This window comes from Sceloporus undulatus, chromosome 6 (genome assembly GCF_019175285.1).
Source record: "Sceloporus undulatus isolate JIND9_A2432 ecotype Alabama chromosome 6, SceUnd_v1.1, whole genome shotgun sequence".
Lineage (NCBI taxonomy): Eukaryota > Metazoa > Chordata > Lepidosauria > Squamata > Phrynosomatidae > Sceloporus > Sceloporus undulatus.
The window spans coordinates 145816230-145843729 of NC_056527.1; the positions used below are offsets into that span (position 1 = coordinate 145816230).

The 27500-nt window shown below is 50.4% G+C and overlaps 1 protein-coding gene across 3 annotated transcripts in view; it reads right to left on the reverse strand.

Annotated features, from left to right (window-relative positions):
* Positions 1–7967: 7967 nt before the first annotated feature.
* C2CD2L (C2CD2 like) overlaps positions 7968–27500 on the reverse strand; it is a 26219-nt gene continuing 6686 nt past the window's right edge. For 2 of the 3 annotated variants that reach the window (XM_042476433.1, XM_042476431.1), the window contains exons 2-14: positions 24696–24791; positions 22466–22585; positions 22006–22116; positions 18121–18237; positions 17660–17774; positions 16411–16534; positions 15534–15616; positions 15056–15183; positions 14574–14736; positions 14381–14482; positions 13745–13878; positions 12771–13056; positions 7968–12013 (exon numbers count right to left, since the gene is read on the reverse strand). In XM_042476433.1, the coding sequence (XP_042332367.1) occupies positions 11790–12013; positions 12771–13056; positions 13745–13878; positions 14381–14482; positions 14574–14736; positions 15056–15183; positions 15534–15616; positions 16411–16534; positions 17660–17774; positions 18121–18237; positions 22006–22116; positions 22466–22585; positions 24696–24698 (1710 nt within the window). In that variant the 5' untranslated portion in view covers positions 24699–24791 and the 3' untranslated portion in view covers positions 7968–11789. Of the gene's footprint in view, positions 12014–12770; positions 13057–13744; positions 13879–14380; positions 14483–14573; positions 14737–15055; positions 15184–15533; positions 15617–16410; positions 16535–17659; positions 17775–18120; positions 18238–22005; positions 22117–22465; positions 22586–24695; positions 24792–27490 lie in introns of all 3 variants that reach the window. The other variant, XM_042476432.1, reaches the window with a different exon arrangement.

Below are 27500 nucleotides of genomic sequence, written 5' to 3' on the forward strand. Positions count from 1 at the left end.
TCCTTCTCAAAGGCTTCTGCCCTGGGCTTGGCTTTGGGGGCAGTTTGGAAGTGGAGGCTGGAGCTCCGTCAGCCATAGGGTCAGGACTTGAGTCTTGGAAGGCCCCCCCAAGACCCAGAACCTCCAGGTTCCATGCTCTGAGCCCCAGTGCTATCTCTGGTTCCCTTCTGCTGAAGGGGCTCCAGCCTCCACCCCAGAAGCCAAGCCCAGGCCAGAAGCATTGCAACGGGAGGGAGGGAGGGAAGGGAAGGAAGGACTCCAGTCCTGTTGTCCCCAATAGTGTGTGGCTGTGTGGCCGCACCACCATTGGGGCCAATGGGGCTTGCACATCCATGGATGTTGGTATCTGCAGGGAATGGATCTCCCACAGGCATTGAGGGCTGGCTGTTCTTTTCAACTGCATTTTTAACATGAAAAACTAAGGTTTCTTATTTGTGCTCTTTCCCATAAGACTTATGTAGAGGCTGCTTTGAGCCGTTTAGCAAAAACTGATAAAATGTTCCTTTTCCTTTTTTATTGTCAGTTTCCTATGGTTGTTTCAGTCCATTGGAGCACGTGTGACCATGGCCTGTTACTAGGCTTGCCATATCCCGCCTGTGGGCAGGACTTTCCCAGTTTTGGGCGGGTCCGCACGGTCCCGCCCCGGGTTGGCCCCGTCCCCGGGATTTCCCCCGCCCCCGGGCTTTGTTGCAAAGTGTGCAACAGCAGTGGTGGGGGAAAGAGAGAGGCCTCTGTAGGCCTCTCTACTTTGGTGGGGGGGCTTCCCTCCCCTCTTTGGCTCCACTGGAGCCGAGGGAGGGGAAGAAGCCTCACCTGCCGAGGCCAGACTTCTTTCCTCGCCTGAGCTCCGCCGGCAAAAACGGAGCCCAGGCGGGGAAAAGAAAGCCTCCTTGAGTGCGGAGAAGGAATCCTCTCCTCAGCGAGGATTCTTTTCCCTCTGGGCTCCGTTGGCAAAAACGGAGCCCAGGGGGAAAAGGAAACCTCCCTGGGGGCGGATTCCTTCTCCACCTGGGTTGCGTCCAACGGAGCCCAGGCGGAGAAGGAATCCTCCCCTCAGTGAGGCTCTTTGTCAAATGTAGGACCCCCCCAAAAGTCCTACATTTGAAAATTTTGTCCTACATTTGTCCCGGTTTGGAGGTCCTGACTAATGGCAACCCTACCTGTTACAGACTGCCAAAATAAAGCTGCTTCGGGTCTCTTTGGAGGTATGCTGTTTAAATGATGCATGCATCCTAAGAATCCGGAAGCTGCACCAAAACTGCACTCCAGTGCTTAGGAATGGAGTGTGGCTTTGGCGCGACTTCTGGACTCTTAGGACCCATGCATCATTTAAACAGCATACCTCCAAAGAGACCCAAAGCAGCTTTATTTTGGCAGTCTGTAACAGGCCCAAGTGACCTACCTTCTGTAGGGTTGAGATGGTTTTCGCAGGGCCCTCAAGCCCTATTCTGTCCCAGAACGCCTTCACTTGAGGAGTGCAGGTTCTTTCCCTAGAGCCAGGCATTGCTCACCAGCCTGGAAGGAGGCCAGGCTCACAGAAGCGGGTTGAGTAAGGGCCACTTTATTTTACCTATTTAAACTGTGTTGAGTCTGGAAAGGAGCAAGAGCAGAAATCCTTCCTCTGGGCAAACCTCTGAGTCCTGTGGGCAACCCAACAGCCATCTTCTGGAAGGCAGACCCCAGTCCAGAGATTTAAAGTGAGGGCAGAAACCTCTGGCCAGCCCTTCGCATGCCCTCTTAACATGTATAACATAGTTTTCCTATTTCTTGCATCTGTTTTACTATCTATCATTTTAAATAAATATGTCTCTGGTTTCATTTTGACATCAGATCATGAATTCTTATCCAGGATTTCTTTGCTTTGTGGCTTGGAAAAGTCCCTTTCTGATATCAGCATTTCCAACATTTATCATTGCTTTTTTGCCGTCTTTGGTTTTTTTTGCACCTTTTGTAGAGCATCCTATAATTGTTTTCTTTCTAGTCATAGCTAAGGGTAAACCAGAGGGTTTTCTTCCATGATCTTTCCCATTAACAGATTTGGATCATATATCTGAAGTTTTGCATCCATTGAATTGTAAATTGTTTTCTAGTTTTATACTCCATGTTTCTTGTTCTTATGTGGTTTTCATTCAAAAATAATCTCATCTAAGTTTGTACTTTTAAATCCCACTCCAATTTGAGATCCATTTTGTTCGTTTGTCTAGTTGTCGCTTGTTAAACCCGACTGTTTGTTCCTTCCGTCAAAAGTTCTTTCTCTTCTTCAGACTCTGTGTTATTTTCTTCCTCCAGAAGGCCTTTGTGAGATAAACCTTTCTCCTTTAATGAAAGCCTCAGGAGGTGAGACCCAACTGACTTTTTTTGGTTAAAATGTATTCATGTATTTAATCCAAACGTTTCAGTAAAGCTTTTCTGATAAAAGGATGATCAAAATCCCTATTTATTTGTCTTAAGCTGACTTCGCCACCCGTAAGGGTGCCATCCGTACCTTGTGCCAACACCCTCCAATTGTAAAAGTCATTTCTCTTCCTGTTTAATCCAATCTCTCTCCTAGGAAACACAGCTGGTGTGATAATATAATGTGGAATTTGGTGAGCATTGAAGTCTTTTTTGGACGCATTGATCCATAGGGGCCTGGCTGCCTGCTTTCCCCCGAAGGACCCTCCGCTTCCAGAGGGATTTCTTTCAGGCGAACCTGGGATGGGCTCCTCTCACTGACTGCCATAGAAACTCGCATTCTCTGCTTCGTGTGGGGAAAGCTCCGGATTCGGCAGCAGAAACAATGAACTAGAGGAGGCCAGCTGTGGTTTTTGAACAAACATCCACAAAGGTCATGCAAAGACCTATCAGAATCTCTGCACATAATTTCTCCCCCCTTTTTATTATTTAATTTTATTATACACAAATAAAAACATATTCAGATAAGACAAAATCACTTCATACTAAACAATTTGTTTGAACATTACTTTGATTTGAATGACCTACATTAAACTTCCTAAGGCTTATCTAGTTTCCCCCGCGGTAAAAGTATTTGAATTACTAACTCTTATTTATTAGCTATTAGCCACCTCCATAGAATCCTCAAATTCTCTATTAATTGTTCTAATCCATATTATACAACCAACACAGGCTTTTGTAGCCACTCAAGTCTTTTACTATATCCCCATTTCTTTTCAGCTATTCTTTTAACAAGGCAGGAGGAAATGCTGCCTTTCCTTCTATTGGAACAGACTCTGCCCAGGGCTCCCATTCTTTATAGAACTGTTTGGATGTTTCTTTTTTTAGCAGCATAGTCAATTTATCCATTTCATATCAGTCCATTATTGTTAATCTCCATTCTTCCACTGTAGGAGTTTTTTCCGATTTCCAATATTTTGCAAATACCATCCTTGCAGCCACAATCCAGTAGAATACCATTTTTTCTTTTTCTTTATCCAAATTTAGGGTGTCTGCTATATTCACTTCTCATAGAATCATAAAGTTGGAAGAGACCCCAAGGGCCATCCAGTCCAATCCTGTTCTGCCATGCAGGAACTCTTAATCAAAGCATCCCCATTGACAGATGGCCATCCAGCCTCAGTTTAAAGACCTCCAAGGAAGGAGGCTCTGAGGGCAGGAGGAGGAGTCCGGTGCCTTTCACTTGGCTGGGTACCTTGCTCTGGCAGGGATGGAACAGGCTGCCTTGAAGGAGCGGCTTCTGCCCATCGCTCTGGGGCCACGGCAGCCGCATGCCCTCAACCTGGGATTTTCCCAGCTCAAAAACTAGCGGTAAAAAGCCCTTCCTTTCTGAGCCAAGAAAAAGCCAACTTTTGTACCGCAGCAGCGGCTTTTCAGTGCTTTTGTGGTGCAGCGCATATAAAGACCACACTGCCGAAATGCTGTGAAGCCATCGCATGTGCAGCCAGCTGTGCGACTTCCCAGAAGTGTGGGAGTGTCTCTGATTGCCATGCGCCCACATTGTCGGAAAGCTGACTGTTACTGCCAGTCTGTTTTGTCCCTGAGTTTCCCCAAGTACACTCCATAACCACTGAGTTGGACACTGGGCATCCTAACAGATGGATAATATGCTAACAGGTAAAGCATAACAGCTATCAAATATGTGAACATCAACAAATGGCATAATCCCCGTCTCAACAACAACCCTTTTACTATGCACTCCCATTGATATTTCCTGAGTTCTCTAACTCTGGCCATAACGGTTAAGGAACATGACAAACCTTCTGCAAGAGTTGTGCACTCAAAAGACTTGTGCCCAATTCTGCTTTTATCACAACCACAGCAGCAAAAATGACAAAGTTTTGGGTCAGGAAAAAACTATAAACTCCTGTCCCTTTTCCAATCTCCGCAGTTATAAAACTCGATCACATTTTCCTTCTGTACATGCCTTAGCAACCAAAACATCCTTCTCAAGCAAACCTATCTTCCCTGGGGAGAGGTCCTGGCTGTAAAGGAGATCTACAGTTTAAGCAAGCGCAGCCTTTAAATGATAACATCCAAATTGAAGTCTGAAAGCTGGTTGTAGTCAATCGGAGAAGGGACTAAAGGCACAAGACTCAGCTGGAACTGAATGGAGGAAGAGACCAAAGGGACAAGCCTTGGTATTGGGTTGAGACAGTGTTCCTCGGCTGGCTCTGAAAGGAAAATGAAGAGCAAGCCTCACTCCGAGGGTGCGATCCGACTCAAAGAAGCAAAAAGCAGCTCTTTTGGCTGCGCAAAAGGCCTGCAACAAAAACCTCACACAAAGCACTGGTTAGCAAAGACACAACGAAGGAACTGATTTCTTGAACAAGGCAAAGGCAACAAAGGACAAAGATGGGTTTCAAATCCAAAGGGAGGACTAGCCCTAGTCATGAAAGCGTAAGCCAGAGCTTAAAGCGCAGGCAGCCGAGAGAGACTCTGGAGCGGAGGCGCACAGTGCGCACAGACGGCATGGCATGCCTTGGCCCAAAAGACAGAGTCCTAACAGCAGAAACCAGCAACAAAGGAAGGAAGGAACGATGGACCATGCGCTCTTGCCAGAAGGAGGGCCAGAACGCCACAACGAGAAGATGCCAGTGCTGCAAAGCCAATGTTCTCCAGGAACCTTAAAAGGCACAGAATGACAGCCTTCTGCATCAAACCTCTGCCAAGAAACTCAAAGGAAGCTACTGATGTCCCTCTGCCTCAATCCGCGGGAAATAAACCTTTGCTATGATGATGATGATAAAGGAGCCCAGGAGGGAGAAATGGGCCTGAAAGCACGGCCAAAGCGAGCCTTGGCATCCAGATTGGTTTCATGGAAGAAGGGCGCTGCAGTTGGAAGCTCTGTGTTCTTCTCTGCGGCCTCTGAGCACGTGCAGAGTGCAAAGGGCGAGCCAGGAGCAAGGAGGCATTTCCCAAGCTCCGTTTTGCAAAGCAGGAAAAGGAGCGGAGGAGGGGGCTCTTTTCCTTGGCTCCGTTTGGGAGCCCTCCGTCCTCCAGGGCCCTCGATTCGGGCCCAAAGGCAAGGAAGAGTCGGAGGGAAGCACCACAACGGGGCTCAGAGCCCTTCCTCAAAGTCAGCCTTCGGTTCCCATCCTCCCGGGTCTGTGACCTTCCATGAGGCCAGACCAACGGAGCTCCTTCGGCCCTGGGCTTGGCTTTCTTGGCTCCGATCAGCCAAGTCTGCCTCCTCGAGGCTGCAGTTTTGGGCGGCCTCGGCTCCTTGGGAGAAGGCTCTCTGTCCCATGAGCCTCCGCGGCTGCAAAGGCCCTCTGCCCATGCTCAGAGTGCCCCTCCCGGGAGGAAGAGGGAAGGCAGGGAGGGAGAGCCTCCTCGGCAGCTGGAAGGAAGCGGGGCTCTTCCGGCCTGGAAGGGCTCCTGCACTCGGCGGAGGGAGGGAAGGAGGGAGGCCTTCCTTGCAGACTTTGCCCATTCAGTTTCGGCGCGGAATGAGCCCCTGGAGCCGGAAAGCCCCTGGAGCCGGGGAGTGGAGTCCACAGCTGGGCCCAGAGAGGAGGGGCCGAGGCCGGGAAGGAGAAGGGCTCAGACTTCCGTCCGCCCTTGGCCTCCGAGGGCCCTCTTGCCCCAAAGGCACCCGGGGAACAAGGAGCCCTCCTGGCTGGGAGAAGGCCAGGCCGCTCGCGGGGCGGAGGAGGTGGAGCCTGTGGAGGCTTCCGGGTTCTCAAGGGGCGGGGAGCTCCGCCTGGACTACAACTCCCAGAAGGAGCAGCAGCAGCACCAACGTTGGCCTCGTCCCGATCTCGGGCTGGCCTCTTAGCCAATCGGAATCGCCCTGGTTTTCGGGCGACCAATCAGCGCAAGGGAAGCCGGGCCCGGGGGCGGTGACTGGAAACAGTGGCGGAAGTGTCCCCCGGGTGTTGGGGGGGGGAAGGGGAAGCCCCGGGGCCTAGTCCTCTGCAACCCTAACCCTAAGGGCCACCGCTCTTTGGACTGCAGTTCCCATCGTCCCCAAGGCCTTCTTTAAGCCAGGGTCCCCCACGCTTCGGCCCTCAGATGTTCCGGACTAAGCTAGCAAGGGCCGATGTTTGGGAGGCAGTGCTTCCAGGCCAGAAGAGGGGCTGGGGCTGGAAGAGGAAGCGGAAGGGCTCCAGGGCAGGACCCCGGGCGCCCCCTGCCTCCAGGGAAGGACTGGCAGGGCTTCCATCCCGGGCGGGGCTGCTCCTTGGGCTGCAACTCCCATCATCCCTCGCCGTGGCCCCAGGGGCCCCTCCACATTCGCCGGGCGGGGAGAGGGGGAAGGAAGGTCCCCTGGGGACCTTATTATTTGCCTGCCGTATTTGCCCCCCACCTTCAGCTCTAAAGGCTCCCAGAGAGGCTTACGATTATTATTACTTTTAATTAAATATAATTGTTTAATTTTAATTCCTCTCTAGGAATCTCCAAGTCCTTCAAAGGCAACTCTATGGTCAACATCTGCCAGACGTTGCAGGAGGACCCACAAATCTGCCTAGAGAAGTGTTTTCTCTAGGAGCCTCTGGCTCCTCCAGCACAACTCTATGGTCAGCGTCCGGCAGAGTTGCGCTGGAGGGCTTAGCGATTCCTAGGGAGGGCATATTAAGCGAAACCACAAAAGTCAAAGCCACAGATGTGTCCCTGTTGGCTAATGCTGCTGGGATGCGCAGTTCAAGCCCTTGGCCCCTGCCTTGCTGTGCGCTCTCCACAAGCTTTGTCTCAAGCCAAAGGACGGGTTCCAGTTGTCCTTTGGCCAACACTGGCTCCAGCTTTAAACATGGAGGCCCCGGGCAGCAGGACTGGCGAACAGTCGTGCTCCCAAGACTGGCAAGGTCCCCAGTTTGAGAGGAAAGGCCGTCTGTCCTGTAGCCAGATGGGCTTTGTAGTCCTTGTTCACATCATAGCCAAATGTTCGCAGCTACCTGGCAGTGTAGAAGGGTTAATTTGTGTTAGTGACTTTGTGTGATGGGCGAAAATAAATGGAGGCTGGATTCCCCTCAATTCCTAAGCTCCATGCAGAGCTATTGGGGGCATGAGAGAAGAGCGATGGCTCACACTTGCACTCTTTGGTTTGCCTCTGGAGGCAGGCTTTAGTTACAATTGTGTTTAGTAAGTTGAAGATTGCTATACAACCCTTTGGAGTCTATCTTCCTTCAGCCCTATCTACCTGGAAAGGTGCCCAAGGGGAGCCCATTTAGCCAACCCTGGGGATCGCCTGGGAAGAACCAATGCTTTAGGGGTCTACCATTGTACCAATTGTCCCACTGGCCTCTGAGGGGACTCCATCAGGAGAAGGGTTGGAATGCTTGGGCTGAAACTAAATCCAATGCTGGAAGAGAACATCATCTTCCATTGGCAGAGGGATGGACTCAGTGGCCCTTGGGGTTCCTTCCAGCTCTTTGACTCCTGCAATTTTTCATCCTTGGCACCCCTTGAAAATGACTGTCAGGTGGCCATCCTCATTTGACAAACAGCTCAGAGAGATTCCTGTGGAAATTGCATTGTAGGGACACAGACCAGGAACGAAAGACACTCGCTGGTGGGCACGGTTGAGTTTAATAAGTTAAAGTCCAGGTTGTCACATTGCAGTGAACCCCTCCAACAAAGGTGCAGAATTATTTCATAATCTTCTTTAAATCTCTTTTTTTTTTTACTCTACTCCTTTAAATATCTACACATTCCCTATTTCTTTTAATCTAAACGATCTGAGGGTTACAGTGACCCACCCACAGAGAAGGAGCCAGGAGGACAGGGTGCCTTTATGGGCTCCTTGGGATGGGCAAAAAGGGACAACTCTGGCCCAGTGCCTGCCAAGAAAGCTGGCACCGGCAAAGAGGCAGCAACACCTACACAGAGAAGGACTGTGTGGAATCAGTGTGACGGAGATCGGGGTGAAACAGCTCATTCCTATCCAGCCCAACACCAAGGAGCCTGGCATTCTCTTTGTGCCACTACAAACGTGACTAATGCCGTGAAAACCCGCCTTGCCAGCCCCACAGCTGCTGCTACTCCATCCTGCCTTGGGCATCATGGGTGGCCCAGGACTTGGTAAGTTAAAGGCCTGCCATCCCTCCCTCTTCTTCAAATGGCAGGGAAGAACGAGAGTGATTCAGAAAGGATGCTGCAGGCAGGGGGGGGGCAGGGAAGGAGCCAGGTCCTGCCAGCCTTCCTCCAATGCCCCATTCTAATGCCTAGTGCCATGATCCAAACCTGTGAACACCAAAAAGTATAGCCTCTTTCCCTCCTATGTGCCCCCAGCTCCATTTGGCACCGGTTTCAGTATTCCTAACCCAGCTGCCACTGTGTTTCCAAGAGGACTTGGGTGGAAAGTTAAGGGAAAGGCTATACATAAATAAACATTATTATTATTATTATTTCTCCCTCACCCTCCACCTTGCATTTGCAAATATGGCCCCCTTTCAGCCCTGGGGAGGCAAGGGAGGGGGAGGGTTGAAAGGAGAAGACCCTTGAGCCTTAAAACACTGACATTTAGCCCCAGCAGACATTCATATCACTCAAGTGCTCTTTGTGAAACAAGCCACGAGGCCCATCTCCCTGTGCAGGAAAACTACCATTGAACACAATTCCCATTTGACAAACCCTGAGCAGCAGCAGCAGCAGAAGGGGTCTCTCTGGACAGCAAAGCAGCTGCCCAGCCCGCCCTCCCAGTTATGCTGTGTGTGAGTCTATGCTAAGCCATTCATTGGCATCCATGCCATGCAGAGTTCAGCCTGTGCTTTTTAATTCTTTGTCTCTTGCTGGCCAGGGGAATCCTTCATTACTCAATGCAAGTAATCTCTACATTTAATTTCCTCGTTGTGCCAGATACTGACTGGGCAGACCATGGCCCTTAAAAAATAAAGTGGTAGGAAGAGTCATGTGCCAGAGTCCTGGGCTTCCACCTCATCCTGGCAAAAGAGGCAGCTGCTCTCCCTTTGAAACGAATGCTTGCAGGAGGCAGAATCAAACCCTTTGCCAGTTCTGAATCAAAAGAGATGAAATCAGGGAGACCAGCGGAGATCTGCTTCTGGAGGAAACCAACTTTTAAATGGTGACTGTTCAGCTTGAGCTCCATCACCCTTGAGAGGTAGTCCAGAGCAGCTGGCCGATCATCCTTGCTCCAACCCTTTTGGTTTTCCAAAGAACCATTTACAACTGTGAGCAATGTCCCTTCCCTCAAGGCTGACTTGACATTGAGGCATGCCAGCAATCTGTTCCCATGCAAACCAAAGCGGTGGGCAGGCCTTACAGAAAACCAAGGACAGGAAGAAATGCTGGAAATGTTCACTAAGGGGATCCATCGCGATTTCCGACCATAAACCCCTGCAAATGCAAAACGTACCCTAAGGCAGGTCGTGGGCTGCCATAAGTCAAAGCATTTCAACCGTAGCTGTAAGGAATCTGCAATCCACCAACAAATACAGCAAGAATGTCAAATAGATGGTGGCTGATGACTCAAACTGGACTCATTCAGATTAAGGGTTTGCACTGAGGATGTGGGAGGGAAGGTAAAGAGAAAAGCTGTGCAGCCAACCTTCCTTGTTAGAGCAGCAGCTGAAGGGGGGCTTCAGCTTACCTGGACCCCTGCATCCTTCCACAACTGGCGGGGTCAAGCCTGGCACCAGCATCCCCAGTGGCACAAAGGGCTTCCACAACTGGGGCAGGGAAAGGCACTTGCCTTCTCCATTGCAGCAGCACAGCCCCCATGTGCCAGGAGGAGATGCCCCAGAGAAGCTTCATCCCTCACCCCACACTCTTTTCGCATAGGACTAGGGCAGCAAAGTCTGCCATGGTTCATTGGGTGTCAGTGGAGAGGTAACTCTGAGGAACACCTTCTGCAGCACATGCCATGACAGATTTTGCCTCATCCGAGCCCCTTCCACATAAGCCTAAAATGCCACAGACCCATCTGCCATGACTGCCTTTGGCCCCAGTGGAGACTCAAAGGGATGCTGGCTCTCCTTCATCTCACAGTGGCCAGATTCCAAGTCCAGTGTGGTTGTTTAACTCCCAGTGCTTGCCCCACCTCAGAGCTCACTTCTGCCAGGGAGAGGCCTCCGTCTCACTCACCCATCCCTGGGGATGTGGATTTGGAGCCAAGCCTCCTCTCTGCAGCCCTTCAGAAAGTCTACAGGAGGCTTTCTGCCACCGCCAACCCTCCTTGAACAGACTTGTCTTCGTCTCCTCCATCTTCCCATGATTTGGTCAAGCATCCCTGAAGCTGCTGCCTCTGATGATGAAAAAACACAGACTCTTCTGCCATCCTTACAAAACCTGAGTACAGACATTTTGGCTCACCTGAAGCTCTTATGGCAAAAGCCTCTCCAACCCTCCCACCCCCAGCACTCCATCCCTTTTCGGTCACCTGCGGGGAGGGACCAGCCCCCTTCCCTCTCCCTTCTCAACTACACACACACACCGCCTGCCAGGATCACGCGTGGCGGCCCTACGGCTAACCTCCATTCCAAGACCCGTGGCAGGCCTTTTTGGAATGTGGCTTCAGCACAATGTCTCATGTTGCATCACTCGGCGCCAAGCGTACGGTTCTCTTGCAAAGGCCATCCTCGCTTTCTCTCCAAGCACCAGTTGAAGGCCTCTGCCCACCATGCTACCTCTTTTATGCCCTGACGCAGGGCAGAACTACACCATTCTTCCTATGGAAGTGAAGCTCAGTTTGTTTCACAGAGAAGGACCTGCTCCCTGTCTCGTCTGGGAAGGTGGCAAACTCTCTTCTCTCCCTGCTGCAACAACACAACAGTCCTTTCGCGACTCCTGCAGGAGGAAGGCAGCGGTGGCAGCTGGACTGTGTCCCTCAGAGTTGGAGGGTGAGCCTAGCTGGCCTTGCGAGAGCAACACCATCAGCCTGCCTGGGAGAGGAAGCCACCGGTTCAGCCAATTTGCTCACCTGGTCCACAGCAACTGGACCACAGCAGCAGGGCCAACAAAGGCCAGCAAGGTGGCAAGAGGACCAGCTGGCACAACACTCCTTCCCCCTTTAGCAGTACCTTATGCAGACAACACACTCCAAACAGAGTAGGGGAGACTGTGGCATTAGCCACCACAAAACCATGTCCTTCGTGCCCTCCTTGGATTTCAAATTCTGTTGGTGGAGGGGGCCCCACCTCCAAAATTAGCCAGAGCCCTCATGGTGGTCACGGTCACTAACAGCGACCTAAAGTGCCAGACATCAAACGCCAACCATCCAGGTAGGCCTCCCGGAGATCACCATGCTCCCTTCACCTGGGAGGGAAGAGGAACTGGGGGTAGGCCAAATATGCAAATTCGGAGCAGGTTGGGGTGGGGGGACATTAACAAGACAGAGGGCCTTAGGAGGACATGGTCTGGCCACCATCTGCCCCTCAGTGCTTGTCCATGGCCATTGTGCTCCCGTTGGCCTTGGGCTTCGACTTAGTCTTGAAGGAGAAGCGCTTGATAAGGCGCCGGGAGAAGCTGCCGGACTTTTTCCGGGTGGCTGAGCCGGCGCTGGCGTTGGGCAGGTCATCATGGGAGTGGCTGAGTCCAGCTTCCTTCTGCTTGTTTTTCCTCCGGAAGATGAGCTTGGTGCCGCTCTGGAGGAAGTTCACTGCAATGTTAAAGGAAAAAGCATGAGCACAGTCCTGGCCTCTTCCTTTAGACAAAACTGGGTTTTTTTGGGCTCTTCATTTAGATTAAAGCGAAACAGTGGAACTCTCCCACAAGAGGCTGGAGTGTTGCCCCCAAAACTCTCCTTTTTCTGGAACCAAAGACCTTTCTTGTTCAGAGAGGCTTTTTGTTGCTGCAAAAAGTGTCTTTCAGTCGTGGGGTCAGGTTCTTTCCCCCACATTCTAAGGTTTTAAATGCTTTCAAATGTCTTTAAATGAGTGCTATTTTTATTAGGATAAGTAATTCAAGACTTTTAAAATATCCCCCTTATTTTATTATTATAATAGTTCGTTTGGGCTGCATTTTGTTTTACCCTACATGGTAGACTACTTTGGATCTCCTATCAGGGGATATTGTGGGAATATCCTACCATTTATATATCTTTTATTTATTTGTTTAATTTACATCCCACTTGTCTCCCAGCATAGCTCACAGCAGACATTAAGACAAAGTATTGCTGAAACACAAGAATTGTGTAAAAAGGTTTCAAAAAGCACAATCTATCCTGTTAAACCAGCACTAATTTAAAACTTTTGAAAAGCACTGAAAATGTAACAATGAGAATAAAAGTACAGTTCTCACACACATATATAAAACAGAGAAGCAAAATAATAAGCAAAGGAGACTTTGTCCAGCCAGGAACCCATCTTGCCAACTTTGTTTTTGTTGTGTGCCTTCAAGTCCTGCCCCAGTCTTACCCTTGTGGTCTTTGAGGCTCCGAGTCTCCAAGGCGCCCATGGAGCCCGTTTCCGATTCCATGTCGTCCACAGAGGCCCTTTCGGAAATGTCTGAGCGCGTGGCCTCGTCCAGGTCCTGGCTGGCCCTCTGGGTGGCATAAGAGGCCTCTAGCTGATGCTGAGTGGGGTCTGTGAAGCTCTGGGTGTACTCCAACATGCCAGCCAAAATGGAGTCGTCCTGCAGCGTGCCCTCCAGCGACGCAGCGTAGCCAAGGGAGAGGGCCATCTCGTCTTCAGCAATGGGTATCTGAGAGGACGGTCAGCGGAAGGACTGGGTGACCAAAGCCAGGTCTCTGCCATTGGAGGACTAGGCTCACTCTCTCCCTACGTCTTCTGGTCAGTGCCCACCTTTCCTGCCCCACTGTATTCAGGCCAGGGATGGGAATCCTGCACAGGAGGCAGCCCTCCATGTGATGTTGGGCTGCAAGTCCCAGCCTCCACAGCATTCCACAGCGATGAGGAATGTGGAGACTCTGCAGTCCAACCAAAGTTAATTTTTTTTAAGAAAAATAAAATTGCAGCACCAGTTGTTTTAGCTGTATTTTGCTTTAACCTATCTTGTAAGCTACCTTGAAAAAAATGTGATACAGTGTAAATAAATTAAAATTCAATTTAAAAAGAAAACACATTTGGAAGGGCATGTGATTCTCACACTTATGATAGTACTTTCCTGAAAATGGCTGTTAGCTCTCCAGAATCACAGAATGTTAGCTTTGGAAGGGACCCTCAAGGACATCCAGTCCTGCCATGCAGGAATCCACAGCTAAACACTCCTGAAAAATGCCCACCCAACCAAAGATGGAGAAAGCTCACTACCCTCCAAGGGAGCCCATATTTTGTTGTCAACCAGTTCTTACAGTAAAAGAGTTCTTCCAAACGTTTAAGTGGAAATCCCTATTCTGGTAAAAACGCCCAGGCAAATAATTGCCAGTCACCTTGGAAACTCCTGAGATGATCAGTGTGCTGCGCTTCGTTGGCGTCTTCTTGACAGGCTTGTTGGTCAAATCTGTCAACTGCCGGATTGCTGTCTCAGCCACAGGGTCCAGGCCATTGGAGACATGGCTGCTTCCTGGACAGGAGAGAGAGGGAAGGAGACAGACAGACTGAGTGGCCCATTGACTTTAATTCATGCAGGAAGATGGGAAAAGACTCTTATGCTGCCAGACCTTTCTGCTTTGTCATCAAGACTGCTGACGTTCCTTGCTTTAAAAGCAAAAGTGGAACTTTTTCTTTATTATGCTTTTATCCCAACCTCACTAAGGGGCTGATAATCGTCCTCTTGTTGTTATGGACTTCAGCTCCCAGAAGCCCTAGTCCCAGCTATTTAAGGGTCAGGGATTCTGGGAGATGAATTCCAAAACATTTGGAGAACCAAAGGCTGAGGGCCACTGATATAGATGGGTTCTCATACCACCACCATCGCCAGCAATTAGGAGGTAAGGTTGCCCTGAAGGGCAGGTGCCTTCCAGCATCCCTCTTGCATGAGGGTGAGTAGGACGAAGTGCCACCCCAACCCTGCAGCTCTTCTTTTCCCAGCCCAGGAGAGCATTAGCTCTTCTCTGATGACTCACGGCTGCTGGTGGGGGAAGCGCTGATAGGGCAGCCATTCTGCGGAAGCATCGTGGTCACCTTCTCCGTCACTTCCACCTTGGATGGAGACCTCGAGGGTGAATCTAGAGTCCAGGGGAAGGGGCACAAGGTCAGTGGGTGCATGGGCATGCGTGCCTCCTAAACCCTGGTCCAGGCAAAGACAGGTTGGCTTACCAAGCTTGCAGTCCACCTTGGGCCTGGACTGGATGGTTGTGACTGTGGTGACAATGGTCCCGTCAGGCATGATGGTGCGGTCCATCTCTATCTTTTTGGTGGGAGTGATGCTGGTGCGCAGCGAAGCTGCTGGCTGACACTCTGGGAGTTCCTGATAGAGCAACTGCCAAGAGGGAGAGACAGAAACCCATCAGATCGACAGAGTCAATATAAAAGCAGCTTAACATTTATGCCAGTTGGACAACTTTCTCAACCTCTACCCCAGAACTGCTTGGCTGACCCACTTACAGCTGCCCTAACCTTCAACCTGTTCTAGCTGATGTTTGGGGGTAAGTGAATGACGAGAACCAGTTGCTCTGGGGATGCCAGAACTGGCTGCGGTGAGATGGACACTGTGGGGCGTTGAGGGAGACCCTTGTCTTTCAGATGATTTAATGCTGATGTTCTGGGCTCTTGTTGTTCGTGGCTTTGCATCACCTCACCTCCATTGCTATAGCCGCAGCTGAGGGCAGTTTCTGGAAAGGGCCCGGTTTGAGAGAGTAGACCTGCTGCCCCCAAGGGTCTTTGGGAGGGGAGTTCAGTGGGACGGCAGCAAATCCTAGGAGTACCTCTGCCAGAAAAAAGAGAGAGCGAGAGAGTCATCAATGGGAACATTGTAAGAGGACCCCACCCCAAAGATACCATGCTGGATACGAGGAATAAGCCAAGTTGACTAGGTCTCTCCCATAAACAGCCACATTCCATCCCACTGCAACCCCTTCACTTTACTGCCTTATGCCCCTGCCCTGAAAAAAGCTGCCAAGCCCCAAGATCTGAAGGGCATGAGGTCTAGTGCCTGCAGGGAGTGCCAGCCTCAGATGGGGGTCGCTGGCCACCAACATCAGCCTCAGCATGACCAGCCATCCACTGCCCAGGGGCCAATAAGCCACAGCAAATCAGCCTGGCCAGGGACCCACTGACCTTCCCCAGGGCTGCCTCCATTGCTGTTGCTGCTGCTTTCAAGGATGCTGAGCTTCAACTCTTTGCTCCAAGGTCCAAAATCCCTGTCCAGGAACAGAGAGAAAATTAGGGAGGTCTCAGACACCCATCAACTGGCTTCCCCATTGTCAAAACTGAGGGGGGGATTTGCAGGCACACAAAGAGGAGCAGGGAAGCTACCATCCCACCCTCTGCATAGCCATCATGTCTGGTGTTGCACGTTACAATAGGCCAGGTGTGATTAGCAATTGGGTGGGAGACCGGCAAGGATCTCCAAGTGGGGCAAGGAAATGATCCTGGCCTCAGCCCTGCAGGACAGTTATGGCTGCTAAACAAAGCTGGCAGCAAGATGGATATAACAGAGCATTCAACCCTTCCCCAAATGAGAGGAAGACCTTTTATGATCTCCATCTCAGCACCACCATCCCACCCTGAACACATCCAATCTTGTCTGATTTTAGGTCAGGCTTAGAAACCATCCTGCCTGGAGAACTAGTTGGAGGGCTACTGCTGCCATTCAGGGTTGGCAGCACTAGGCTGGATGGCACCTGCAGAGTCTGACTCAGAGCCAAGGAAGCTTCCTGTGTCCTTCAGTAGCCAGGAGCACCTGTGCAGGTGAGCAGCAGAGAGAAGCCCAGCACTGTCCCCAACGGATGGAAATATTTCAGGGAAAGGCCAAAGACTCTCTGGGTTTTAAGGGGCAGGATAGGGCACACGTGGCCAAGCCAAGGACATTTATTTGCATCGATGAATGCAAATCAGGAAGGGTGCTGCCTTTGCCAGCTGCAGCTCCCTCCCCTCCATCACCCCCCCATACATACACACTTGGCCCAAAGATGCAAAACCAGCAGCCCCTTACAGAACCAGCTTCTCCGGCCACTCCACCTCGGCTGCAGGGCCTGAGCTGCTGGCCAGCACCGGCTTTGTCCTCTTCTGCTGCTGTGGATTGTCCAGCTCCACCACACAACACAGTTGCCTGCCTCCTGAGAAAGGGGCACAGAGCGAAAGCGGGTTAGCTGGGCCCATGTGGATGGGTGCTACTAATGCTAAACCTTCTGCAGAAACTCCAGCCATCTTCATGGAATTTCAAGCAAGGGGTTTGCCACTGACCACATGCCTCATCATCTTTATTCCTTTATGCACCATCTCTCAGTTATCCTCACAACACTTTATGAGATAGGACATTAGCACTCCCATTTCACAGACAGACAAACTGGGTCCAAGAGATCTGAATGTCCACCCAGAAGGAAGGGATCTGAATCCATGTCTTCGCATCCAGCCTCAACTTAACTGGATCCTTGTGCACCTCAACCTTATTTTTATTAATTATTTCTAACCATGACAGCGGGGAGTTTATACCACCACCACAATCCCATCTGGACTGATGGAGAGATGCTTTAGTTGAATGGTAATGAGCTGATCATTCATTAACTTACTGTCTCTATCTTATGCTGTGAAACTATGGGTCCGAACAGACAGGCCAAAATAAAGCTGTTTCGAGTCACTTTGGAGGCATGCTGTTTAAATGATAGATGCATCTTAAGAGGCCAGAAGCTGTGCCAAAGCTGAGCTCCAGTCCTTAGAAGCTCTGGCGCGGCTTCTGGCCTCTTAAATGCAGCATTTAAACAGCATACCTCCAAAGTGACCCAAAGCAGCTTTATTTTGGCCTGTCTGTTCAGGCCCTATGAACCAAGAAAAGGATTGAAAATCTAAATCTCCAATGTGTAAAGTTTGGTGTGTTTTTCATTTGTTCTGTAAAAAAAGTGGTTATATCCCTTGGGAATCTTGATGGTAACTCCATACAATTAAACAACAGCAGCATCCAAGGGGTCCAGGGCTCCCACTTCCCAGCCTAGAGAGGGTCCTTGTTAACCCAACACAAGGCAGAGGAGGCTTGTTTGGCAAAGAAGGGGGTCAAAAACCATGTTGGACCTTCCTATCCAGAACTGGATGGGCAAGACCCCCCCCCCCCACTCCCCCCCCCCATGGAAATTAGTTTCAAGACAAGGTCATGGGCGGGGGGGGGGGGAGAGGAAGAAATGGACATCCCCCATGGGCAAATTGGCCAGATGCCCTTGCCATCCCCCTTTCTTCCCTGTCAACCAGACCTGGAGCTTCTTCGGATCCCAGGTGGAGCCCACAGAGGTTCTGGAGCAGCAGCTTGGGTACCACAGGAGCAGCCGAGCCGGACACAGACCCTGGGAAGAGCTTGTTACAAGATGACTGTGGAGGAGAAATACATGGCAGGAAAGACAGTCAGCAAGCAGGAGGCCAGACACAAGGAAATGCATGAATCCTCATCCCATAGGTGCAGCCAGGCATGGGAAACTCACATGGTGTGGATCCAGGCTATTTGGAGGACCATATCTCCCTATAGTAGCCCACCTGGACTCCACAGCCTTCAGGGGATGCCCTTCTCTCAATTCCACCACCTTCTCAAGTATGTTTGGTAGGAACACAGGAGAGGGCCTTCCTGGTGGCCTTTCCCAGGCTTTGGAACCCTCTGCCCTCCCTGAAAACCCAACATTCACATCACCATCCCCACACATAAGCACACACGTGTCCTCACCAGATTGCCACCTGTGACATAGGCCTTCAGATTGACCATCATGGCTGGCTGGGTGCTGATCAAAGAGTCTTCAATCAGGTCCTTTATAGTGGACTGGTCCACTTTCAAATCATTTTCCTGCATAGAATCATAGAATCACAGAGTTGGAAGAGACCGCAAGGGCCATCCAGTCCAACCCCCCTGTCATGCAGGAAATCCAAGTCAAAGCATCCCCGACAGATGGCCATCCGGCCACCGTTTGAAGACCTCCAAGGAGGGAGACTCCATTATACTCCGAGGAAGTTTGTTCCACTGTCGAATAGCCCTTACTGTCAGGAGGTTCCTCCTAATATTGAGGTGGAATCTCTTCTCCTGGAGCTTGCATCCATTGCTCCGGGTCCTAGTCTCTGGAGCAGCAGAAAACAAGCTTGCTCCCTCCTCAATATGACATCCCTTCAAATATTTAAACAGGGCTATCATATCACCTCTTAACCTTCTTTTCTCCAGGCTAAACATCCCCAGCTCCCTAAGGCATTCCTCACTGGGCATGGTTTCCAGACCTTTCACCATTTTAGTCGCCCTCCACGCTCCAGTTTCTCAATGTCCTTTTTTAATTGTGGTGCCCAAAACTGGACACAATATTCCAGGGGGGGGGGCTGACCAGAACATAATATAGTGGCACTATTACTTCCCTTGATCTAGACCAGGGGTCAGCAACCCCTGGTCCTTCCACCGTCGCCAAGGCCGCCGCCGCTTAGGGATGGCATATCCCTAATGCGGAGAGAGAGGCCTGGGGCCGCAAGGGCTGTGGGGGAGCCCGCAGAGGTGGCAGGCCACTTCCGTGGGCTCCTTCTCGGCCCATGTGGTCCCAGGCCTCCCTCCAGAGAGAGAGGCCTGGGGCCGCAAGGGCCGTGGAGGAGCCCAGGAGGCGGCCTGCCCAAGCCCTTCCCTTCAGCCGAAAGGGCCCTTTGGAGCCCTTTCGGCCGAAGGGAAGAACCGAAGGGAAGGGCCTGGGAGGGTGCCCAAGCCCTTCCCTTCAGTCTCCCTCCCCTTCGGCTGAAAGGGCCCCTTGGAGCCCTTTTGGCCGAAAGGAAGAGCCGAAGCCCAAGCCCTTCCCTTTGGCCAAAAGCTCCGCCCCTGGCATGCGGCTCCGCCCCCGGAGGGTGGAAGCTCCCCCCTGGCTTCGGCCCCCCAGTTGTCTGAGGGACAGCAACCCGGCCCCTGCCTCAAAAAGGTTGCCTACCCCTGATCTAGGCACTATACTTCTATTGATGCAGCCTAAAATCGCATTGGCCTTGTTAGCTGCCGCATCACACTATTGACTCATGTTCAACTTGTGGTCTACTTGGACTCCTAGATCCCTTTCACATGTTGTCTCCTTAAGCCAGGTGTCCTCCATAATCCTATATCTGTGCATTTCATTTTTTAGCCCTAAGTGCAGTACCTTACATTTCTCCCTGTTGAAGTTCATTTTGTTAGCTGTGGCCCAGCTTTCTAGTCTATTCAGGTCATTTTGAATTTTGATCCTGTCCTCTGGAGTATTAGCTATTCCTCCTAATTTGGTGTCATCTGCAAATTTGATAAGTAATTCCCTAAAAAAATTTGTTTTTCTCAATCATTGATAAAGATGTTGAACAGTACTGGGCCCAGGACAGAGCCCTGTGGGACCCCACTGGTCACTTCTCTCCAGGATGAAAAGGTGCCATTGTTGAGCACCCTTTGGGTTTGTCCAGTCAACCAATTACAAATCCATGTAACAGTTGCCTTGTCTAGCCCACATTTTACAAGCTTGTTTGCAAGAATGTCATGGGGAACCCTGTCAAAGGCCTTACTGAAATCAAGATATACTATATCCACAGCATTCCCTTCATCTAACAAGCTGGTAACTTTATCAAAGAACGAGATAAGATTTGTCTGGCATGACACAGAACACCACCGACATGAAGAGCAAGTCAAAACAGAAGAGAACCATAGGTAGGGTAGGGGATTGTTCGGCGGCAGCTCTAACCTTCACCCCACCTATCCCAAAGGAAATGTGTGGATTTGCCAATGCTTCTCCCAAATGAGCCCCAAATGTGTGCCAGATGCTGCTCCATGCAGTGCAAGACAGGTGCACACACTGCAAGACAGGGGACCCGGGTGGATCTGTTCTAGATCCCCCGCGCAAGCCAAATACTGCACATGCTCAAGCCCCATTCAAGTGAACGGGGCTCGTGCATGCGGCGGCGTGCACGCGCCACAGGCACGCACCCCCTTAATCCGAATGGGACGCGCTGCCCCTTGCACAGCTTTTACCATATGCCAAAAGTCGCATATAGCGTGCCCACATATGACGCGGACACACTGGACAATAAAATTAATTTTAAAATATTTGAGGTTTAAAACATTAAAAAGAGCTTTGACAATCTCAAAGCATATTAAACTACGTAACAGTTTAAGATACGTCAAAATGGTGCAAACTATTTTGTGTACAAAACTGGAGATCCCAAAGGCTTTAATAAACATTGTCAAAGGACATGAGACAACACTTTTCACAATGTGCAAAGACAGACGCACAGTTTTTGCTCCATTCGAGACCAGTACCAAGCAAAGCAAATAATAAATAATAAACTTTATTCTTATAGCCCGCCTTTCTGCTGTAGCAATCAAGGTGGCTTACATTACTAGAATATATTGGAATAATACATACTCTCAATAAATAAATTTATTTATTGTCAAAGCCATTTGGTCTTTCTTTTTCCAGCCAACCTGGACTGGGAGGACTATTGGTGCACCGGCCAGAGCCCAACTATGCATGCCAAAGCCAGGCCTGTTGGGAAGAAACCCCAGACACAAAAGAAGCCCCCCAACCCAAAACCTGCTCCATCAGAATGGCAAAAGTGCTGGGGAAGGTGGGTCAGCAGCATCTCCTAACTATGCTACTGAGGTCCAGACTAGCCAAAGGATCATATCTCCCTTTATGAGTCCATTAAGGCTCTGAGATGTTCCAGAGGGGCCCTTCTCTCTGTCCCACCAACTGCTCAAGCTCCTTTGGTGGTGAGACAACAGGGCCTTCCTGGTGGCTGCTCCCAGGCTTGGAACTCCCTCCCCAGAGAAGCTGGGATGGCTCCATCCTTCCTTGCACTTCTGGCATGTTGAAACATTGAGCCACTAGCCTTTGAGAAACTGAATGGGATGGGTTTTTAATGATGTGCTGCCCTGTTTTATGATTTCTATATTCATCACTTCTTTAACCAGCTTCAAAACGGAGTTGAAAACCATCCTGTTCAGAGTAGCCTTCCCAGGCACTGCATAATTGTCGCTTGCTATTTGGTTTTCTTTTGTTGTCTGTTTATCAAACCATTTCCTATATTGCTATGTACTGTATATGCATTATCCTACTTGAGAGTATGTATTTTCCCTGGAAAATGATTAACCATCCATTATGAAGCCAAACCCTCCCTCCAGTCCATCTGCCTTGGTCCAGGCCTTGGAGGTAGAGAGGAACTGCTGGACCTCTTACCCATTCCCTCCACCGCTCCCTTCTCCTTCTGTGTCATGTCTTTTTAGATTGTAAGCCCGAGGGCAGGGAACCGTCTAACTAAAAAGACTGCATGTACAGCGCTGTGTAAATTTACAGTGCTTCATAAATAAAGGTTAATAATAATAATAATAATCATTGTAATGAATGTCAATCTTTATAAATTATTCAGATGTTTTAAAAATAACCTCTATATTTGTTTTTACTGACGTCTGTGTATGTTTTTTTTTTAATCAGCATTGTTTTTAAATCTGCTGTAAGCCACCTTGAGTCCCGTTATTGGTAGAAAGGTAGGATTTCAATGAATATCATAATTATCATCATCATCATCTCCCCAACTCCCCAAAGCTGCTGGGGGTGACCTGCCAAGATCCCTGCTTGCTCACTTCATGCAACTGGAGCCTTGGGACCACGGAGAGGTTCAGGCCCGGCCTGCCTCTGAACGCCCAGGAGACCAGAAGCCCCTCGTCCTGAATTTCCTCCAGACGGATCTCCAGCTGCCTCAGGAGGAAGAAAAAACAACAATGGAAGAGATCCAGTGTTAGTTGGAATCACAAAGGCAGTTTTCCCCCATCTCTCTTGTACCAAACTATAGGCTGCCCAAAGCCAGCTAAAATAATCCAATCAAAGCGCATTAAGGCACGGCGAAAGGCCAGATAGCCAGCGGCATGCTGCCTACAGAAGGCAGGTCTAGAAATGGATGCAGTGATCCTCAGCATCGTCTGAATCTCAGAAAGCCCAGGACAAACTCTGCTGCTGGGGGAAATGAAGCTGGGGGGAGGAGGGAGGGACGGAGGGAAGGAAGGAAGATTTCCCATCCCATAAACTTCCCCCCTTTGCCATTACCTGGGCCTGCAGCACAGCCAAAGTGACCTGGTAGGTATCCATGGAAACGGCAGCCGGACTCTGCTGAGTGACCAAGACGGGAAACTGCATGGCATCAGCAGAGAGGTGGCACTGCAACAACTGGACGCAGGGAGACAGAGAGAGTGAGTCATGGCACCCAGCTAGAGGGGCAAACCCAAGGCATACAAACAGCAACAGGCAGCAACAGGGAACAGGAAGGAAAGAGCTTGTGGGATGCTGGAAGAAGTGTCTTCCTTCTCCTCCTTTTAGGACCAAAGGGAGCCAACAAGACAGATGCCCCACTCATCAGTTCCTCATCTGCAGGAGGAAAGTGATATAGACAGCCACCCACAGTGGTGGTGCTCTGAAATGGTCAATTTCCAGAAAACAAGGCAAAAACGACAAAAATATGGCACATACTGGGAGGAAAGGTTGCTAGTTTGTAAAAGCACTGTATAAAATGACTTTGGCATGCTCCATAAAGGACCTGATGCTCTGCAATTCTAGAGGCAGAAGGGTCCACTCTCTCTCTTTCTCTCTCTCACACACACACATACTCCAATGTCACAATTTAGACCCTCTTCCTGTGGTCATTTGTAAAGGTTTAGCATTGAAGGAGATGGGTTTGCCCAGCTCTGTCATGACCGTTTTCTTTGGCTCCCTGTATCTCTCCTTGGACCAAATGGCCCTAATGACTCCTAACTCTCCATGCAGATTCATAACTCTCCCTCCTTCCCTCCTCTCTTCCAGGTCTCCCCTGCTTTGGGACAAACACTCTGCTGCCATGCAGAGCTTTGGAAGAAGTCCTGTGACTTCATGGGTTTCTGTAAACCCTGCACAAAACATTTCCATGGTCTGCCGCCAATGTGCCTTTTGTGCCTGCTGACACTCTCCAGGTGGTTCTCCTTCTGCTTGCTGCCCAGAGTCTGGGCCCTGGACTTCCCCAGGTTACAGCTTTAACTTCCTGCCTTCTGCAATGGGTGACTCTCTTTAACCAAAGGCCCACTGCCTTGATCTGGCACAGAAACACCACAGCGATAACACCATAAAACGCAATGCATCTTTGATCAGTCCGCAGGGCACCCCATGGGACCTGCTTCCACTGGCTCTTCTCTGATGGCTATGAGCTTCCAGCAGCTTTTCTCTGCTGACTCGTGCCAACATGCCATGCTACAGAGGAGACAAAACCCCAGGAACCTCACCTCCAAGCCAGGACCAGGAAGGGTGGAAAAGGGCTGACTCCTCTGTGCATGTGTAGAGTGCCCTCCCCGTGGCTCACCCTCAGATGCCAGGCATTAGGGGAAGGGTGTCTGTGAGTTCAAATTTGGGAGGTGGCTCTGATATTGAGACCTTTCCAAAAGTTTCCTATGGGATTTTCTTGGCCCAGCTACATCAGCCACCATCATTTGCCAAACTGTAGCCCAGAAACCTTCATGCTGGGGGAGGGGGGGGCTGAAGCAGAGGAGGTTAAGGGCTTCTCCCAGGAAGCAGAGAAGGCTGCTGAGGCCATCAAAGAAACCCTTCCATGGCAACCAAAGAAGGAGAGACCCACTGCAGATGTTGTTCAAGGCTGTTGCAGATGTGAGGAGGGCTGCTGAAGGAGTGGGGTGTGATCCAGGAGAAGGTGCAGCTGGGACTCTCTACCAAGCCCTGTTCAACCACATAGTTTTGGGGGCCAGCTTGGTTCCAAAGGGTTGGCCAATGCATTCCAGTCAGCCTGTCCGGTTGTCTGTCTCCAGCCCTGACTTCATGGTCACCTCTGATCACGTTTGACCCAGTAGCCAGATCCTGGCAGAGAGCCACTGAACCAATTGCTATGGTCCATTCCAGAGGGTCATGGATCCAGGTGGCATCTCTTGGGGTGTTTGCTTTAGTTGGACTCCCTCTCTGTGCAATTCTCACACATCTGTAACAGCCGCTTGACTCTTCTCAAGCTGAATTTTAAACAAAACCTCAGGGCAGGGCTGTTCCAATCCAACCTGAATTAAGCTGGTGGCTTGAATTATTTTATTTTATCTTAATTGCTGCTGTTCTTCAATATAAACCAAGATATAGTACTGTATGGTTTTAGTTTTTGCTATATGTTTATTAAAATTAGAAACCATTCTGTGGTGACTTTTGACCTTGACACACAGTATAATAATATCCTACTAAAAAGGGAGCAGGATGGTGCCCATTCATGCCATGAAAAGAGCAAGATGCCAGGCAGAGCCAGGGTGTGACCACTCACCATGCCTCGCTCCGACCGGTCAGTGCAGGCCACATGGCTCACTGTTACAGCGGGAAGTTGCTGAGGGCTCTCCTCAAAAGTAATCTGGATGGAGCTCTGGGAAAAGATGAGAACCTTATTAGTACCCCCAAAAAACAAGGAAACCCCAAGAACAGTCGATGCCAGGTGATGAAGGGGCAGATGGATTCTATGATTCTATGAGATCCCTGCGAGGGTCAGAGCAAGGCTGCCCCACTACACCACTTGGATTCAGAGAACCTGTCTTCAGAAATTCCCTGAATAAAGAGTGGGAATTGTGCAGCCCCTGCCAAATGTTGTTGCACTGCAACTCCCAGCATGCCTCATCATAGGTTAGGCTGATGAGAACTGCAGTGGCACAACATCTGAAGCAGTGTGAATGGTGTACCCCTAGAGCTCTGGTTGGATTGCAGTTCCCAGCATTCCTCACCCTTGGCTGTGCTGGTGCCCAAGCATAATTGGATTGTGTCACACTGTTCCCTATTCCGGACGTTGGCAATGAAGCTATATCCACCTGTTGAATTTCTAGTCGACATGCAACACACACACCTGCCCTTGGGAACAGTGAGCCCTGCTCCTAGATTATTCTTACAACAGCCCTGCAGGAGCTGCCTGCTTAGAAGAGGAATTGAATGCCGAGCCCAGCAGGAGAAATCTGCGAGGGAAAAGGTGGAGGCGGAAGGAGGCTGCACAAACAGCAGGGAGAAGGCATTTTGATTTGCCCCCTCCCATTTGCACAGCTTTATTGGCCATTCCAGAAGCAGCCCTCCTCCCCCCAGATCTATTCAGCTCTCTCCGTCTGTAGGCTGGTCCAGGCAGGCAGGCAGGCAGGCTGGTTCCACAAAGGCAGGGTTGCCATGGGACCCTGTAGCTGGAATGCCACCTTGCATGTGGCAGCAGAGGCTGAAGTGCAGCCGGAAGGCAGCCAGGCCAAAGGCATCCACCTCTGCCCTCGGCAGGCAGGGCCTTCCCCACCCCATTCCCAGCCACAGTGCAAGACTCCCAGCCAGGGCTGGCTAGCTGCCTGGCTGCTCCTGTTGCCTTCTCAGAAGACAGGGCTCCCCCTTCTGCTGGGAGCCACTGAAGAACTGGGAGATGCAGTCCAGCATTTGTGTTGGGCCACAATTCTCACCCCAGAGGCAAATGCAGGCAATATCCCCACCTCTCGGAGGCCCAGCATTCACCTCTTCCAGAAAACAGAGAGCCCTGGGAGAGATCCCAGCAGCGACAAAAAGGTGGAAGCGGAAGGAGATGGCCCTGTGTTCCATGACCCCAAGGCACTCTTGGAGAAAAGCTCATCAGCCTGCTGTCCAAAACCGAGATGGAGCTGCAGAGCCCAGCCTGGAGCTAAACAGGTTTGGCCGGTCAAGCATCAGAATGGCCACTCCAGAAGAGCATCTGCGTCCATCTCTTAACACCTCCCCTGCCCCCACAATCTTGTGCTCTTGAATTGAAGATGTCGGGAATGGAACCCAGGGCCTTCTGCAAGCAAAGCCAGTGCTTTGCCACTTCAGGTCCAACAGCTCCCACAGGAACACAGAGCGTGACCTCCAAGCCACCTGCCTCCAGCCACAAGGGACAAGGCCAAACAACAATTGCCCGCACAAGCCCAGCGGGTCAGAATTGGGCTTTCCATTGGACCATCTTCTCTGTTAGCCACCCTGGGCTTTTTATGAAGAAGTGCAGAATACTCAACGCATAAATACATACTGTATTAATAAATAAAAGGATAAGAAGAATGGTCTGAATAGAACTTGACATAGAAGGCAGGCAGAAAATGAAATGCACCATACGTAGGATATGTGAAACACCCACGTTGCTTCTGACTGGCACTTTAAAGCCAAGAAAAATAAGAGATTATGGCAAATTATGAGGCTGTCTTGGATTGATGTAGCAAGAAAGCCCACTCCTGACCAGAAGAAAGGCCAAGACCTAGTAGTTAGGTTTCCTTTATCATACATGTCTGCAAATGTAGTGACACAGGGTTTCCTGCAAGCTGGGGCCATCTGCCAAGAATAGTCAGAAGATACAAAACTGCCAGTACAGAAGTCCCCAAAGGAAGGGCTATCCTGGCTGGGCAGCAATAGTGCTCAACCCATTGAAATCTGGAGGGGAATAAACCTAGAGATGATTGATGGGGCTGTCTTTTGGGACAGAGGATGCCCAGGGCCTTTGCCCCAGAACAGACCTTGTCCAGTGCTTCTTGGGGAGAAGGAGGGGGAAATGGCCAAGGGAAAGGCACTGTCTATTAAGGCAGAAAACAACGATGCACAGAAATGCAAAGGGGAAAAGAGGAAGGAAGGAGAGGAGTCTACCCACCAGACACACGTCTTTGATAGCTGAAGGTACCTATAAAGCACTGCTTTTTTCCAGGACCCTGCTGTCACAAAACCAAAGGAGTGTGTTCATCTCTCTCTCACACACCCCACCCTCCTTTCATATCCCAGTTTTTGGGTCTTAGAAGACAGGCTTCTCCGCAATTCAGATTGCTAAAAGGGAAAACTGTGACATCAAAAGGAGCTAAAAATAATCTCCTGTCCAGAGGGGAGGTGAGATCAGTTGCTTCCCCCCCAAAATTAAAAAAACTAAAAACTAAAAAGCCATCCCAGAGTCTTCCTGAGCTTTCAGAGGGAGAGAAGCCAGTTTCACCCCTGGCTGCGAAGGGAAGGATCCGACCTTAAGCCCATCCCGGTCCTCAGATAAAAAAAGGTCATTGCTGTCCCCAACAGAAAGTCCCTGGGGATTAGGGATGGGGGGGGGCAGCCAAAGCCTCTTACCAAGGAAGTG